This window comes from Cherax quadricarinatus, chromosome 53 (genome assembly GCF_038502225.1).
Source record: "Cherax quadricarinatus isolate ZL_2023a chromosome 53, ASM3850222v1, whole genome shotgun sequence".
Taxonomy (NCBI): domain Eukaryota; kingdom Metazoa; phylum Arthropoda; class Malacostraca; order Decapoda; family Parastacidae; genus Cherax; species Cherax quadricarinatus.
In genome coordinates, this window is record NC_091344.1 from 23,960,047 (window position 1) to 23,979,131 (window position 19,085).

Below are 19,085 nucleotides of genomic sequence, written 5' to 3' on the forward strand. Positions count from 1 at the left end.
GGAGGAGGTGCGGGATTACCAAAACTGTTGTCCAGAGGGCTGAGGAAGGGTTGTTGAGGTGGTTCGGACATGTAGAGAGAATGGAGCGAAACAGAATGACTTCAAGAGTGTATCAGTCTGTAGTGGAAGGAAGGCGGGGTAGGGGTCGGCCTAGGAAGGGTTGGAGGGAGGGGGTAAAGGAGGTTTTGTGTGCGAGGGGCTTGGACTTCCAGCAGGCATGCGTGAGCGTGTTTGATAGGAGTGAATGGAGACAAATGGTTTTTAATACTTGACGTGCTGTTGGAGTGTGAGCAAAGTAACATTTATGAAGGGATTCAGGGAAACCGGCAGGCCGGACTTGAGTCCTGGAGATGGGAAGTACAGTGCCTGCACTCTGAAGGAGGGGTGTTAATGTTGCAGTTTAAAAACTGTAGTGTAAAGCACCCTTCTGGCAAGACAGTGATGGAGTGAATGATGGTGAAAGTTTTTCTTTTTCGGGCCACCCTGCCTTGGTGGGAATCGGCCGGTGTGATAATAATAATAATAAAAAGAAAAAATTTTATAGTGAGTTAAACAAGTTAAGAAAGCCTAGGAAAAGTATGGATTTGTCAGTTAAAAACAGAGTAGGGGAGTTAGTAGAGGGGGAGAGGGAGGTATTAGGTAGATGGCGAGAATATTTTGAGGAACCTTTAAATGTTAAGGAAGAAAGAGAGGGAGTAATTTCATGCACTGGTCAGGGAGGTATACCATCTTTTAGGAGTGAAGAAGAGCAGAATGTAAGTGTGGGGGAGGTACATGAAGCATTACGTAGAATGAAAGGGGTTAAAGCAGCTGGAACTGATGGGATCATGACAGAAATGTTAAAAGCAGGGGGAGATATAGTGTTGGAGTGGTTGGTACTTTTGTTTAATAAATATATGAAAGAGGGGAAGGTACCTAGGGATTGGCGGAGAGCATGTGTAGTCCCTTTAAATAAAAGGAAAGGGGACAAAAGAGACTGTAAAAATTATAGAGGAATAAGTTTACTGAGTATACCAGGAAAAGTGTACGGTAGGGTTATAATTGAAAGAATTAGAGGTAAGACAGAATGTAGGATTGCGGATGAGCAAGGAGGTTTCAGAGTGGGTAGGGGATGTGTAGATCAAGTGTTTACATTGAAGCATATATGTGAACAGTATTTAGATAAAGGTAGGGAAGTTTTTATTGCATTTATGGATTTAGAAAAGGCATATGATAGAGTGGATAGAGGAGCAATGTGGCAGATGTTGCAAGTATATGGAATAGGTGGTAAGTTATTAAATGCTGTAAAGAGTTTTTATGAGGATAGTGAGGCTCAGGTTAGGGTGTGTAGAAGAGAGGGAGACTACTTCCCGGTAAAAGTAGGTCTTAGACAGGGATGTGTAATGTCACCATGGTTGTTTAATATATTTATAGATGGGGTTGTAAAGGAAGTAAATGCTAGGGTGTTCGGGAGAGGGGTGGGATTAAATTTTGGGGAATCAAATTCAAAATGGGAATTGACACAGTTACTTTTTGCTGATGATACTGTGCTTATGGGAGATTCTAAAGAAAAATTGCAAAGGTTAGTGGATGAGTTTGGGAATGTGTATAAAGGTAGAAAGTTGAAAGTGAACATAGAAAAGAGTAAGGTAATGAGGGTATCAAATGATTTAGATAAAGAAAAATTGGATATCAAATTGGGGAGGAGGAGTATGGAAGAAGTGAATGTTTTCAGATACTTGGGAGTCGACGTGTCGGCGGATGGATATATGAAGGATGAGGTTAATCATAGAATTGATGAGGGAAAAAAGGTGAGTGGTGCGTTGAGGTATATGTGGAGTCAAAAAACGTTATCTATGGAGGCAAAGAAGGGAATGTATGAAAGTATAGTAGTACCAACACTCTTATATGGGTGTGAAGCTTGGGTGGTAAATGCAGCAGCGAGGAGACGGTTGGAGGCAGTGGAGATGTCCTGTTTAAGGGCAATGTGTGGTGTAAATATTATGCAGAAAATTCGGAGTGTGGAAATTAGGAAAAGGTGTGGAGTTAATAAAAGTATTAGTCAGAGGGCAGAAGAGGGGTTGTTGAGGTGGTTTGGTCATTTAGAGAGAATGGATCAAAGTAGAATGACATGGAAAGCATATAAATCTATAGGGGAAGGAAGGAGGGGTAGGGGTCGTCCTCGAAAGGGTTGGAGAGAGGGGGTAAAGGAGGTTTTGTGGGCAAGGGGCTTGGACTTCCAGCAAGCGTGTGTGAGCGTGTTAGATAGGAGTGAATGTAGACGAATGGTACTTGGGACCTGACGATCTGTTGGAGTGTGAGCAGGGTAATATTCAGTGAAGGGATTCAGGGAAACCAGTTATTTTCATATAGTCGGACTTGAGTCCTGGAAATGGGAAGTACAATGTCTGCACTTTAAAGGAGGGCTTTGGGATATTGGCAGTTTGGAGGGATATGTTGTGTATCTTTATATGAGTATGCTTCTAAACTGTTGTATTCTGAGCACCTCTGCAAAAACAGTGATTATGTGTGAGTGTGGTGAAAGTGTTGAATGATGATTAAAGTATTTTCTTTTTGGGGATTTTCTTTCTTTTTTGGGTCACCCTGCCTCGGTGGGAGACGGCTGACTTGTTAAAAAAAAAAAAAAAAAAAAACTACTGATTAATGTTTTGAATGATATTGGCTTCTTTAAATATAAAGAATTCAAAAAGCAATACAGTATCAAAAGAGTTGATTAGATCTAACTGTAATGTTAAGAAAGGAGTTGAGTCAAATAAGTACTTGCTCAGTAGTCTCTGCATCTTGCCTATAGTACCTAAATTTAGTATTACATATAGATGGCCAGAGAGAATGTTACTGCTTTAAAAAACTGATGAGGGCATCACCCAAGGACAGTTGATTCTAAAATTATCAAACAAGAAACTACAATGTCCAATGTCAATCTTGAGCTTTGTGTAACTAAGATACACAATCTTGAGCTGTGTAACTAAGATACACAATCTTGAGCTTTGTGTAACTAAGATACACAGTCTTGAGCTTTGTGTAACTAAGATACACAAACTTGAGCTTTAAGTAAGATACACAATTGCTGAAAACTTTAAAGCCATGCCAATGACCAAAGGCACTCAAGTTAACAGTGAGAGGAAAAGCCCCCAAAACAATAAAAATCAACAAATTCCATTAGAATATGCAGGTGCCCTGCTTGGGTGAGGATATGCAATTAGTGCACAAAAAAATATGTATAACTTTGCAGAGTCTTGCCTCCATAATCAAGAAGCAACTTAGCAGTGCTAAGATGGTTCGATTCAACTGCATCGTGTAAAGGTGTTCTTTTATCATCTCCACCCCTTGCTCGCACATTCACACCAAGTGAATTCTCACCTGAAAACAGTTATAAAATTAGATTATCGGTATGTTAGCTGATAAATAACCAAAAAAATGCATTTTTGGAATCACCTTAAAAGCAAAACACAAACTGCCAAGAGGAACATTACAAATTGGCTTCTAAATACATTACCAATAATACCTAAATTGAGAGAAAAGGATTTTGAGTAACATTTTGATAAAAGGGGATTTGGAAGATGACAATGATAGTCATTGGTAGGTACTGTACCCAACTTTTACTGTTCTATACCAGGGTTCTCTAGTTATGTTCTATACTTCATGTCTTGACGGCTTTGGATTAGCGTTACATTGTTGGAGCCAGTGAGGCAGCCATGGGGAAGGGGGAGGCTAATGGGGCTAATATTTTAAACACCACTTCCATAATACATAATCAAAAGTCCTAACCCCTAGCTATAACAAGCACTAAACAAACATAAATCCTGTATAAAAATAAGAACAGTACAGTTATTAAAAGTTAGAGAAAATTCCATGCAGTAATACAGGAGGGCCCCACTTATACAAGCAAGTTAGGTTCCAGGCAACTGCTGTAAAGTGAATCATAACCTTTTTTTACTTTCAAATGCACATGAAAGCCTGATAACATGTCTGAATTCTCATATATTAAGTGAGCAATATAGCTAGGCCTTAAAAAATGCATATACAGTACAGAAATTATTTACCTTAAAACATTTGTGTATCTTTATATGTATATGCTTCTAAACTGTTGTATTCTGAGCACCTCTGCAAAAACAGTGATAATGTGTGAGTGTGGTGAAAGTGTTGAATGATGATGAAAGTATTTTCTTTTTGGGGATTTTCTTTCTTTTTTGGGTCACCCTGCCTCGGTGGGAGACGGCCGACATGTTGAGAAAAAAAAAAAAAAATTCATCCTTAGATTATAGTGAATAGTCAATATATTTATTGTAGGAAGTCTGAATAAATGAGGAACAGGTATAACTGAAAACTGCTGTATTAACAAAATGCTGTAAAATGAAGTGCTGTAAAGTGGGGCCTCCAGTACTAAAAAATAGAAAAATGCAAACGAGTATGTTACTAAAACAAACATAACTTCATACATTTTTTGACATAGGAGTACATAGTTTTCTTGGTGTTGACCACATCGTGACAATTATGGTTGAGGAGAAGCTCGACACACTGATCATAGCCACATATAACTGCTTCATGTATGGCTGTCCAGCCAGAGTTATCAGTAATGTTGATGTCAACACCCGGCACTTTGAGAATCTCCTGCACTCGCTTCACATTGTTCTTCATGCAAGCACGAATGAGAGGTGTTTCTCCTGTTAAAGCACATTTTTGAGAATGTATTACTCATGCTGTTATGAAAAATAAAATTACATCACAAATTACAAAAAAAAAAAAAAAGAACAAAATGAGAGTGAAATAAGCATAAGAAAATATGAAAAATACAAAAATTACTGCCAAGGTTTTAAGATCACTAGCAGAGTTGTACTTCACTATTTACACTTTTTTTTTTTAATACACCAGCCATCTACCACCGAGATAGGGCATTAATATTAGTATTATTATTAAAGAAGCACTAAACCCACAGGGGTCATACAGTGCATTGGTAATGAGAGTTAATCAGATTGAATCCTAGTTGGTATGGGCATTTAGAGAGGATGGAGAGGAACAGAATGACAAAGAGGGTATATAAATGTGGGTGGAAGGTTGGAGAGGTGGGGAGGGTGTCCCAGGAGTGACTGGAGTTAAAATGTAAAGGAGGCTTGAGTTTTAGTGGTTTAAGCATCCAACAGGTTTGTGTAGGCATGTTAGATAGTGGTGAAAGAAGACAAGTGCTCTTTAATGGACGTGCTGTTGGTGGGTCGGAAATGTAGCATTTATGAGCGGATTCATGGAAACTGGTTAGCCGAACTTGAGTCCCAGAGGCAAGAAATGCAGTGAGAATATTGCTGGCTATCTAAAATATGTCAGCATGTTTCAGTGTAAACAGTGGTTGAATGAGTGACAATGAAAGAGTTTCTTCTTTCTAATGTCACTCCACCTCAGTGGGAGATGACTTGTTTTCAAAAAATAAAATTAAAAGTAGACTAGTTATTAAACTAATATTAAATGCTCTCACCTTTATGGTTCTGCTTGTTAATTAAATGAGGGCTTAAGCCTCTTTTGGCAGGCGGTGTGGACAACTGAGACCTAGTAGGTGAAAACGGTGTGCTTGCTTTGTCATGCTGGGATTTCTGGAAAAAATCAATATTTTCTCTTTATGCAATAACCTCCATGCAGTAGCTTCTTTCACATAAATTTATGAAAGGTCTAAAAAAAAAAATGAGCATTTTTCAAGCATTTCCACCCAAATCCAAAGATGTGCAGTATGCATCAAATACACACACACATAAACTGAACTGTCATATCTGCAAGCCTCTGGCAAGACAATGATAGTATGAATGATGGTGAAAGCATTTCTTTTTTCAGGTTACCCTAATCATAATGAATCCTAATAATAATAAATTCTAAACATAATAAATCAAAGTCATAATGAATCATAATAAATCAGTATCATAATAATAATAATAATAATTTTTTTTTTCAACAAGTCGGCCGTCTCCCACCGAGGCAGGGTGACCCAAAAAAGAAAATACTTTCATCATCATTCAACACTTTCACCTCACTCACACATAATCACTGTTTTTGCAGAGGTGCTCAGAACACAACAGTTTAGAAGCATATACAGTGGACCCCCGGTATTCAATGTCATCGGTATTCGATAAATCCGGTTTTTGATGCATTTTAACGCAAAAATTTTTCCTCGGTATTCGACTGAAAACCCGGTATTCGATATGATTCGTACGAGACCTGTCCACGTGTAGCCTGAACTGCCCCGTGTGTGCTAGTGTTTACAAGCCAGCCAGTGTGCGCGCATCTAAGGATACATTCGGTACATTCCATATTATCCATATTATCACTGTGTTTGGTGCTTGTTTCTGCAAAATAAGTCACCATGGGCCCCAAGAAAGCTTCTAGTGCCAACCCTTCGAGAAAAAAGTCGCTAATGACTTATGAAATGAAGAAAGAGATAATTGCAAAGTACAAAAGTGGAGTGCGTGTGTCGGAGCTGGTCAGGTTGTATAATAAACCCCAGTCAACCATCTCTACTATAGTGACCAGGAAAACGGCAATCAAGGAAGCTGTTCTTGCAAAAGGTGCAACTGTGATTACGAAACAGCGACTGCAAGTGTTAGAAAATGTTGAGAGATTGTTATTGGTGTGGATAAATGAAAAACAGATAGCAGGAGATAGCATCTCTCAAGCGATCATTTGTGAAAAGGCTAGGCAGTTGCATGACGCTTTGGTAAAGAAATTGCCTGCAACTAGTGGTGATGTGAGTGAATTTAAGGCCAGCAAAGGTTGGTTTGAAAGATTTAAGAATCGTAGTGGCATACATAGTGTGATTAGGCATGGTGAGGCTGCCAGTTATGTTGTGCGACAGAAGTCCAGTGACTCTCAAGCTGGTCCTAGTGGCATTAAAAGAAGAAGGGAAGTAACCCCGGAAAAGGACTTGCTACCTCAAGTCCTAATGGAAGGGGATTTCCCTTCTAAACACTAACACCTCTCCCCTCCTCCCATCCCATCAATCATCACCAGCTCTTCATTAAAGGTAAGTATAAATTATTTTATTGTTATTGTAATTATTCTATTGCATTAAACTTAATATTTCATGTAGTAAAAATTTTTTTTTTCATACTTTTGGGTGTCTTGCACAGATTAATTTGATTTCCGTTATTTCTTATGAGGAAAATTGATTCGGTTTTCAATATTATCGGTATTCGATGAGCTCTCAGGAACGGATTAATATCGAATACCAGGGGTCCACTGTACGTATAAAGATACACAACATATCTCTCCAAACTGCCAATATCCCAAACCCCTCCTTTAGAGTGCAGGCATTGTACTTCCCATTTCCAGGACTCAAGTCCGGCTATATAAAAATAACCGGTTTCCCTGAATCCCTTCACTAAATATTACCCTGCTCACACTCCAACAGATCGTCAGGTCCCAAATACCATTCGTCTCCATTCACTCCTATCGAACACGCTCATGCACGCCTGCTGGAAGTCCAAGCCCCTCGCCCACAAAACCTCCCTTACCCCTTCCTTCCAACCTTTTCGAGGACGACCCGTACCCCGCCTTCCTTCTCCGACAGATTTAAATGCTCTCCATGTCATTCTACTTTGATCCATTCTCTCTAAATGACCAAACCACCTCAACAACCCCTCTTCAGCCCTCTGACTAATACTTTTATTAACTCCACACCTTCTCCTAATTTCCACACTCCGAATTTTCTGCATAATATTTACACCACACACTGCCCTTAGACAGGACATCTCCACTGCCTCCAACCGCCTCCTCGCTGCTGCATTCACAACCCAAGCTTCACACCCATATAAGAGTGTTGGTACTACTATACTTTCATACATTCCCTTCTTTGCCTCCATAGATAACGTTTTTTGACTCCACATATACCTCAATGCACCACTCACCTTTTTTCCCTCATCAATTCTACGATTAACCACATCTTTCATAAATCCATCCGCCAAGACGTCAACTCCCAAGTATCTGAAAACATTCACTTCTTCCGTACTCCTCCTCCCCAATTTGATATCCAATTTTTCATTATCTAAATCATTTGATACCCTCATCACCTTACTCTTTTCTATGTTCACTTTCAACTTTCTACCTTTACACACACTCCCAAACTCATCCACTAACTTTTGCAATTTTTCTTTAGACTCTCCCATAAGCACAGTATCATCAGCAAAAAGTAACTGTGTCAATTCCCATTTTGTATTTGATTCCCCATAATTTAATCCCACCCCTATCCCAAACACCCTAGCATTTACTTCTTTTACAACCCCATCTATAAATATATTAAACAACCATGGTGACATTACACATCCCTGTCTAAGACCTACTTTTACCGGGAAGTAGTCTCCCTCTCTTCTACACACCCTAACCTGAGCCTCACTATCCTCATAAAAACTCTTTACAGCATTTAGTAACTTACCACCTATTCCATATACTTGCAACATCTGCCACATTGCTCCCCTATCCACTCTATCATATGCCTTTTCTAAATCCATAAATGCAATAAAAACTTCCCTACCTTTATCTAAATACTGTTCACATATATGCTTCAATGTAAATACTTGATCAACACATCCCCTACCCATTCTGAAACCTCCTTGCTCATCCGCAATCATTCATTCTGTCTTACCTCTAACTCTTTCAATTATGACCCTACTGTACACTTTTCCTGGTATACTCAGTAAACTTATTCCTCTATAATTTTTACAATCTCTTTTGGCCCCTTTCCCTTTATATAAAGGGATTATACATGCTCTCTGCCAATCCCTAGGTACCTTCCCCTCTTTCATACATTTATTAAACAAAAGTACCAACCACTCCAGCACTATATCCCCCCCTGCTTTTAACATTTCTGTCATGATCCCATCAGTTCCAGCTGCTTTACCCCCTTTCATTCTACGTAATGCCTCACGTACCTCCCCCACACTTACATTGTGCTCTTCTTCACTCCTAAAAGATGGTATACCTCCCTGGCCAGTGCATGAAATTACCGCCTAACTTTCTTCCTCAACATTTAAAAGTTCCTCAAAATATTCTCGCCATCTACCTAATACCTCCCTCTCCCCATCTACTAACTCCCCTACTCTGTTTTTAACTGACAAATCCATACGTTCCCTTGGCTTTCTTAACTTATTTAACTCATTCCAAAATTTTTCCTTATTTTCGTTAAAATTTCCTGACAGTGCCTCTCCCACTCTATCATCTGCTCTCCTTTTGCACTCTCTCACCACTCTCTTCACCTTTCTTTTACTCTCCATATACTCTGCTCTTCTTATAACACTTCTGCTTTGTAAAAACCTCTTATAAGCTAACTTTTTCTCTTTTATCACACCCTTTACTTCATCATTCCACCAATCACTCCTCTTTCCTCCTGCCCCCACCCTCCTATAACCACAAACTTGTGCCCCACATTCTAATACTGCATTTTTAAAACTATTCCAACCCTCTTCAACCCCCCCCCCCCCACTACTCATATTTGCACTAGCCCACCTTTCTGCCAATAGTCGCTTATATCTCTCACCCGAACTTCCTCCTCCCTTAGTTTATACACTTTCGCTTCCCTCCTACTTGTTGTTGCCACCTTCCTCTTGTCCCATCTATCTCTCACTCTAACTGTAGCTACAACTAAATAATGATCCGATATATCAGTTGCCCCTCTATAAACATGTACATCCTGGAGCCTACCCATCAACCTTTTATGCAATACATAATCTAACAAACTACTTTCATTACGTGCTATATCATACCTTGTTTATTTATCCTCTTTTTCATAAAATATGTATTACTTATTACCAAATCTCTTTCTACACATAGCTCAATTAAAGGCTCCCCATTTACATTTACCCCTGGCACCCCAAATTTACCTACTACTCCTTCCACAACATTTTTACCCACTTTAGCATTGAAATCCCCAACCACAAGTACTCTCACACTTGGTTCAAAACTCCCCATGCATTCACTCAACATTTCCCAAAATCTCTCTCTGTCCTCTACACTTCTCTCTTCTCCAGGTGCATATCTCAGTAGTAGTAACCAGTTACCAGTCTAGTAACCAGTTACCGTAACCGTCCGTTGATTCAACTCATATTGTGCTGAGCTGACACTATTTCAAAACACCCACTACGGGGTACTGGCCAGACGGCCAGTCAGTGTTACGAGTGGAAGCAAGGAGATAGGTACGGCTGCGGGCTCTGTCCACATATCAGTAATTATACGTATAACAGCCTACGTGAGTATTTCTACCCTAATCCACGTATCGAACTCCCACATGATACATATACGCTTACTATAACCCACTTTTCACATCCAACCTTTATTTTACTCCACATAATCCTTGAATTAATACATTTGTAGTCCCTCTTTTCCTGCCATATCTTATCCTTCAACATTATTGCTACTCCTTCTTTAGCTCTAACTCTATTTGAAACCCCTGACCTAATCCCATTTATTCCTCTCCACTGAAACTCTCCCACCCCCTTCAGCTTTGTTTCAGTTAAAGCCAGGACATCCAGCTTCTTCTCATTCATAACATCCACAATCATCTCTTTCTTATCATTTGCACAACATCCACGCACATTCAGACTTCCCCCTTTGACAATTTTCTGCTTCTTATTCTTTTTTTTAGTAATCTTTACATGAAAAGGGGTTACTAGCCCATTGTTTCCGGCATTTTAGTTGACTTTTACAACACGCACGGCTTACGGAGGAAAGTTTCTTATTCCACTTCCCCATGGATATAAAAGGAAAAGTAATAAGACCAAGAACTATTAAGATAAAATCAAAGAAAACTCAGATGAGTGTGTATAAATAAACGTGTACATGTATGTGTAGTGTGACCTAAGTGTAAGTAGAAGTAGCAAGACATACCTGTAATCTTGCATATTTATGAGACAGACAAAAGACACCAGCAATCCTACCATCATGTAAAACAATTACAGGCTTTCATTTTACACTCACTTGGCAGGATGGTAGTACCTCCCTGGGTGGCTGCTGTCTACCAACCTACTACCACAGGATGGTAGTACCTCCCTGGGTGGTTGTTGTCTACCAACCTACTACCACAGGATGGTAGTACCTCCCTGGGTGGTTGTTGTCTACCAACCTACTACCACAGGATGGTAGTACCTCCCTGGGTGGTTGCTGTCTACCAACCTACTACTACTACTACTACTACTACTACTACTACTACTAATAATAATAATAATAATAATAATAATAATAATAATAATAATAATAATAATAATAATCAATACTGTGTGCTGCTTTTTTCTGCAATTTGATTCTAAAAAATAACCTCACTGTATATTCAGGTAACTTTTAATTATGGCTACTGCACAAAATAGATTCAATCACAAAGTTTTCGAAAGTTTATATACAACTTAAATAGGTAATTACAAATAACTAGCTACAAAAAAGTTATTTATCTCTCCTCCACATTACACGAGGCACAATACAATGTGCTCCTCCCAGCATTTCAGTCTAATAAAATGTAAAAAAATTAGTAATATTATTAAGTGTGCTGTTGGTGTATGATCAAGGTAACATATATGAAGGGATAGAGGGTGAACCAAATAGATGGACTTGAGTGCTGGACTCACCAAATCATAATACAGTGGTCCCTCGTTTTTCATAAGCATTGGAAGTCGTAACTATCGAAAATCGTAACATTTTTTTCGTGAAAACATTGACTCACGAATCATCATTTGACTCTCAAATAGTCATTTGTCCCAGACGCATACACAAGCCTCGAGCATCCCCACACTCCATTCCCAGCAAGTGTGCCATTGTTTATCAGTGAGTGAGGATAATCCCATGTGTTCATATGATACATTTCATAATATTCCATTCATTTTAGTACTTGCAACTGCTAAATAAGCCATCATGGCTCCAAAGAAAGCTTCTAGTGCCAGCCCTTTGGTAAAGAATGTGAGAAACATGATTTAATTCAAGAAAAAGTTTGTAGAAAAATACGAAAGTGGTGGTAGTAGAAGGTGGTAGAGGGTGGTAGTGATGGTGGTAGAGGGCAGTAGCAATTGTGAGGGTGGTAGTGATGGTGGTAGAAGGTGGTAGTGATGGTGGTAGAGAGTGCCTTCTTCAGTGATTCAGCGATTCTACTAACTCCTCCAATATTGTTGGAGTTATATAGGGCTACAGAAAACACCGCTGCCTCAGCTGCAGCCTTCACCAACATTATGTACGGCTTATGCTCTCAGTGGCCCTTATACACCCAACAACACAACACAACACCAGTCGTGACATACATAATGACTTATTTTATTCATTCTAGAGTATATTCCATGTTTCTGTTATTAATAGTGTTTATGTCATATTAGTTGAATTGTGATAGATAAATAAGCATGGGTGATGAATGTTGCAACGAGGAGAAGGCTGGAGGCAGTGAAGATGTCATGTCTGAGGGCAATGTGTGGTGTGAATATAATGCAGAGAATTCATAGTTTGGAAATTAGAAGGTGTGGGATTACCAAAATTATTATCCAGAGGGCTGAGGAGGGGTTGTTCAGGTGGTTCGGACATGTAGAGAGAATGGAACAAAACAGAATGACTTTGAGAGTGTATAAATCTATAGTGTGGGGGGGGTGGGGTAGGGGTCAGCCTAGGAAGGGTTGGAGGGAGGGAGTAAAGGAGGTTTTGTGTGCGATGGGCTTGGACTTCCAGCAAGCATGCATGAGAGTATTTGACAGGAGAGAATGGAGACAAATAGTTTTTAATACTTGAGGTGCTATTGGAGTGTGAGCAAAGTAACATTTATGAAGGGATTCAGGGGAAACCGGCAGGCCGGACTTGAGTCCTGGAGATGGGAAGTACAGTGTCTACACTCTGAAGGAGGGGTGTCAATGTTGCAGTTTTATAACTGTAGTGTAAAGCACCCCTCTGGCAAGACAGTGATGGAGTGAATGATGAAAGTTTTTCTTTTTCAGGCCACCCTGCTTTGGTGGAAATTGGCTGACGTGTTAATAAAAAAAAAATAAAATAAGCCATAGAGTTGATATTAGCGTCATATTCTCCAACAATAAACTTGCCTCCCCTCCCTCTACCATACACCAACTAGAGTCTTCAATAAAGGTAAGTGTGATGTTAAATGTTCATTTATACATTTTATTAGTGCTTTACATTTATTTGTCATTCTTTTCTGCAAGCAAATCTATAATTAAGCTAGGGTAGTGGCTAGGGAAGTGACCCCAGATAAGAACTTGGTACCTCGAGTCCTTATGGAGGGGGATTCCCCTTCCAAACAATAACCTCTCTTCCCTCTCTCCTCCTCCCTGTCTTCCATCCATTAACAACAGCCTTCAACTGTCATGTTGAATGTTCGTTCTTTTGTGCATGTAAATCTGTCTTTAAGGATAAAAAATTTTTTTGTAGATACTTCTGGGTGTCTGGAACGAATTACAGTGGAACCTCAAATATCGAACTTTCTTCGGTCCAGAAGGCTGTTTGAGTGCCACTACCGAACGAATTTATTCCCATCAGGAATAATGTAAATTAGATTAGTCCATTTAAGACCCTCAAAAATACACTTATAAAAGCACTTACAAAAATACACTTACATAATTGGTTGAGTTGGGAGCAGTTCGATTTTTGAGGTTCCACTGTAATTTGATTTACATTATTTCTTATGGGGAAAAATGATTTCGCAAATCGTCAATTTCGATAACAGTCACACTCTCTGGAACGGATTAATTGCAAAAAACGAGAGACCACTGTAACACAAGTGCAAACAAACAACGGAATGGATGAGTTTAGAACCCATGGTAAGTGAGTCATAAAACTCCAGGCCAGTGCATAAGTCACTCAGCCAGCTGGACTCGGCCAGCTGGCCACAATAAGATTCATCCAACTAGGTATATTTCTATACACCACAGCCATGTTGGTAGGAGATTCATCTGTAAAAACTTTCATTTGTGGTCACAGTGAGGCCCATGCTAACCTCCCTATGGTGTATAGATATATACCTAGTTGGATGAATCTTATTGCAGCCAGCTGGCCAAGTGGTTATGCACTGGCCTGGAGTTTTAAGACTCAATCACCATGGGTTCAATCCCTACCCGTTTCATGGTCTGAGTACTGGAGCTGGGAAGTACAGTGCCTCCACTCTGAAGGACAGGTGGTGACACTGCAGATGGAGGATAATCTGAACTGTGATGTCAGCACACTTTTGGCAAGACACTGAATGAACCCTGGGCTACTTGTGAGTGTTTCCTTTTTAGTTGGCAAACTAACCTTAGATGGTGTTGAGTAGGAGCTATTGTTCTCTCTGTTTGCCAGCACTGCATCACTATACTCCAGCTAAGTGATAAAAACATATATTTATAACTAAACTGTTATGAACATTTGTTAATGCTCAGTAATAAACCACACAGAGACAAACTCAGGAGATTAATAGATCTGTATATTTCAACCCCCATTCTGGGATCCTCTTTAGCTTACTGATCCTCTTTAGCTTATTGAAATACTGTGAAAATTTTAACTATCTAATGTTAGACAACTTGCATCCCTATACCCAGCTTCACCCTTCAAGGATAGGGAATACAGTGATACTGGTGAAGGGCTCTTCATCCATGGAATTGGAGCTACCCCTTACTTTCTTTAGATGAAATCCGGTTACCTCTCCTTCCGCAGGCACTGTAGGATCTCAATGGGTTTAGAGTTTCCCTGTACATTGGTACCTCGGGATACAAACAGCTCAAAATGCGAACAGTTATGTAGTAAGTGTATTTATGTAAGTGCTTTTGTAAGTGCATTTTTGGGGGTCTGAAACGGATTAATCTAATTTACATTAATCCTTATGGGAACAAATTCGTTCAGTATCAGCACTCAAACAGCCTTCTGGAACGAATTAAGTTCGTATCCCGAGGTACCACTGTATTTTAATAATATACTCAGGTCCCCTCAGTTGTTCAAGACAGTGATTGATTGAGTTATGGTGAATATGTTTCCACTTTTTTGGGGTCAAACTACCTCTATAGGAGATGACCGGTGTTAAAATAGTAACATAATATTGGTTAGGAAGTACTAAACCTGCAGGGATCATATAAGAGAAAGGGAGGTATGAGCTATTCAGCAGCATCAAAGCTCTCTCCTTGAAGGGGGTCACTTGAGCAGTTGCTATTGTGATCTTCTGAATCATTCATTACTTGTACAAAATAAGTATAAACAATAATAAGACCTAAATGTTTGTGTTTTTACTCACAATATCTGCAAGAGTGATAGCTCGATCTTGTACCCCTGCTACTCTCTGGAAAATAATGGAACAAACAACCATTTTTGCCCATGGGGATGAAAGATCCAAGATGAGCTTGATGGTATGGCGTGAATCATAATCTGAAACAGTGAGCATTCTCAAATAGGAAGAAGTTACCTATTTGTAATAAATTACCTATGGCAGTGCTGAAACTCTTATGTCCTATCACCTTTGATTACTATTCTTTTTTTCTGCAAGTGTACTCATTCACTTGTGGTTGCAGGGGTCAGTTCTCAGATCCTGGTCCCACTTTTTAACTTGCCATCTCCAAATTCACTTCCTCTTAGCCTTGTGGACTCTATTATACCTGTTCTCAAAACTATATATGAAGCGTGCATCTACCACTAATTTTAACTGTAGTATTCCACTGAGTTTTTTGGGTTATCCAAGGTAATCTAGAAATGTATGATAATTGCACTGATGTGGACCTGTACCTAAATAAACTCACTGACTAGTGGTCCATAGCTCTTTCTATCTCATCCTCGTTCATTCTTCCCCCACTATAGAGTTCAATATTTCACCAAGCTCTCAATTCAAGGTTTCAGTTCATTTCAAGAGTCATGGAGTAATACATAGTGGCAAGATCATAAGGCAAAATTTACTATGGCTCTACTGTAAGATGATTACTTGAAACAATGCTGGCAATTAAATCCACCTTATCAGTGGAAATTAATGTGTTTTCAGGGAAGAAACTTAAAGGGGCTGACATACAATGTATCTAAATGGACCCTGTGACTGGTTTCAAGAGATTTTTTACCTTTACAACCCAGCCAGGAGCAAGGATTGTCTGTTAAACCAAGTGTCAGGGAAGTAAATGATTAATTCAAAATTTATGTCTAACTTAACATGAGAAAAAATCTTTTTATCTGAACCAAACTGCTAATCTCCAGATATTGATATTCAATGTTTTACATATTGATAATTAATGTAAAACAGTAAGCTAATTACTAAGAAAGTGTCACCATTTTTTAACCAACCTTTCATTCGAAGATGCATCTCATTGCCAGTAGCAAGAAGAGAATCTGGCAATGGACCAGATGGGATCAGAAACTGTTTGTTGGATCTCCATGCAAGTTCCAGTAGCATGCACACAAGTTGCTGCCGAAAAAAGTGTAAATGCATTTCTTGCCTCTTGAAAAATAACTTTGAAACTGAAACTCAACATTAAAAGCTTATTTTGTTGGAAATTATTGAGCTTTTATATATACTGCAACTTTTTTATTATATATTAACACATTTTAAGATCAAAATGACGTACTGTATAAATTCAAACAAAAGCATAAAAAAATACAAGTCAATGTCATAAATGAACTCACATGGAGAAAGAAGATAAAAAAAAATAAAAGAGTACTACTACATATTTTAGACTACAACCGAGGTGCTCTTCAGCTTCCATTAGAAAACAAAATACGTACAGTACACAGCACTCTTCTTTTTTCTATTTGTGGGTTTGTTTGTTATATTGTACACTGTATTTCACAAATAACCCATACCTAAGAGAACCATATGACAATAACTAAGGAGAAAAACCTCATTACAATGTGCGAGTCCATCCTGGCAATGGTCCAGGATGAAGCAAAATACCCACAAGCTAACTTTTAGTGTGGGCTATTTGCTGTTCCTGCTATGGAACATCAAATAGCCCATAGAAATGAAACCCCATGTATAAGCAAGTTTCTTGACTGGTATCTCAAGTCTCATACTCACTGATAAATAATGCTTAATCACTGAGGGGGCTGATGCCATTGAGACCCAGAACTGAATGAGCTGCTTGACCGGCATAGTTGCTGCAGGACTCCGTGAATCACCCCAAAATACTCGCCAAGTAAGAAGTCCCATCACAGTCTCTCTGCGAATGGAAGAAATTTTTCTAGAATTACTGACAAAATTTTAGGTAAGTGGACACATGCGACTAATGTGACATTTTATCCAGGAGCTTTGTCAAGCAGGTTTGACAAAGGTCCTGGAGAGCAAAACATTGCCACAATAAAATATCACATTAGATGCATCTGTGTCCAGTTACTTAACAGAAATTTTTCTGTCCTTAATTCCACAGAAAAAATAAAATTTTACCCCTCATTTACTTGGGGGTAGCAATGATACAAGCAAATTAGGTAGAAATGTATAATTATATTCAAGGGGAAGCCCTAAACCTGTATTGGTCATTCGGTGAAACGGCTATTTCATAATTTATGTACACAAACATCTATGGTTTTCTTAAAAATCCCCTTTTAACTTAACAAGGAATTTTGCCATGCTATCCACATCAAATAGTAGTATTATGGAAATAAATCGATATATTTTTTTTTTTTTACGTGCTGGCCATCTCCTAAAGCAGGGTGACCTAAAATGAAAAACAAAAGTTTTTCTTTTTACATTAAGTAATTTTTACAATAGGAGTTACTAGCTCCCTTGCTCCTGGCATTTTAGTCACCTCTTACAACACGCATGGTTTGCGGAGGAAGAATTCTTTTCCACTTCCCCATGGAGTAAATTAATAATATATGTATATACTATTTAATCAACATTTTCCTGCAGTGCACCATCAACTTGCTTATGCAGGATGGCAGGAATAATGTGACTGAGGAGTAACTGTAGTTCTACTAAAACCCTACTGCTTACAATTTCCTTAGAGACTTGGCAGAAAACTACTATTTGACAAAGATAAGGAACTGTAGTGTCGGCACACCTCTGGCAAAACAATGATGGAATGAATGACAACGAAAGAGTTTCTTCGTTTTGGGTTACCCTACCTCAGTGAGAAATGGCCAATGTGTTAATTAAAAAAATAAGCAACCAGTACCAATAAGCTACATCACAGTAACATTATGCTATATCACATTACTATAATAAGTGTTTTTATTGTTACTCATGGCTTATTGCTTTTTCGTATATAATAAATTCTTCAGGTAGAAATATTCCAGCTGAACAGTCTGTGTGACATGTAGTATTGATATCAGTTCCTCATCTTTCTTAAAACAGTGGCTTTTCAGTCTTTTATTTTCATGACACTGTGAGAGTAACAGGTTTATTAAGGCTTACTTAGAATCAGTATTGTAACTACAGTGACGGGTATGTCATACACAACAGCATTTCTCAATGCTGTGTAAAAACTGCATGTTGTTTTACCCGCTCTTGCACCCTTTGACGTCCTTCTTAAACAAAGCAACAAGGAACTTTAGAAGTCCAAGCGAGTGTTCCACTACAATCGTAGTGTCATTATCATCATCATCAGTATCATCATCAGCAGCAGAACTCGACTGAGAGTCATCCTTCTCCTCTAGGTCCAAGTGAGTCTGCAGTGCTTCTAACACAGAGTGTATGAATTTCCAAGCCCGATGAAATCCAGGCTCTGAATTCTGTTGAATATTAAATGGCAAGTGATTATTAAGTAGACAAAGTAAATAAAAAGCAAGAACATGAATACTGTATAAACATTATACAGTATAACATTCCCCTCCCCACACATCAGTGTTTATAAAGGAAGCAAAAACTAATAATAACAAAGGTGTTTCAACTCTTGATATCAAAATAATATTCATATAAAAGAACAGAACTTGTATTATCCAACTTTGGATCAGTGCACATTTCTGTACATCCAGAATGATCTGAAAACTGTCAATGTTCTCGACACTATCTATGACTGCGCTTGGTCTTAACTTAGCTGCATCACATGAGTATGAGCACAGGTAAGCCCCACTTTACAGTGCTTCACCTTACAGCGTTTTGCTAATATGTACAGCGGTTTTCAATTATATCCATTCTTCATTTATTCAGACTTCCTACAATAAGTATATTCATCCCTCACTATAAGTTAAGGATTAAAAAATTTTTA

At 38.8% G+C, this 19,085-nt stretch overlaps 1 protein-coding gene across 3 annotated transcripts in view; it reads right to left on the reverse strand.

Annotated features, from left to right (window-relative positions):
• The window catches only part of LOC128692188 (SMC5-SMC6 complex localization factor protein 1), a 54,186-nt gene that overhangs the window by 13,957 nt on the left and 21,144 nt on the right, over positions 1-19,085 (reverse strand). For 2 of the 3 annotated variants that reach the window (XM_070096472.1, XM_070096471.1), the window contains exons 9-16: positions 18,380-18,609; positions 16,958-17,099; positions 16,228-16,348; positions 15,200-15,330; positions 14,230-14,295; positions 5,468-5,582; positions 4,440-4,664; positions 3,241-3,360 (exon numbers count right to left, since the gene is read on the reverse strand). In XM_070096472.1, the coding sequence (XP_069952573.1) occupies positions 3,241-3,360; positions 4,440-4,664; positions 5,468-5,582; positions 14,230-14,295; positions 15,200-15,330; positions 16,228-16,348; positions 16,958-17,099; positions 18,380-18,609 (1,150 nt within the window). The remainder of the gene's footprint in view (positions 1-3,240; positions 3,361-4,439; positions 4,665-5,467; positions 5,583-14,229; positions 14,296-15,199; positions 15,331-16,227; positions 16,349-16,957; positions 17,100-18,379; positions 18,610-19,085) is intronic. The other variant, XM_070096473.1, reaches the window with a different exon arrangement.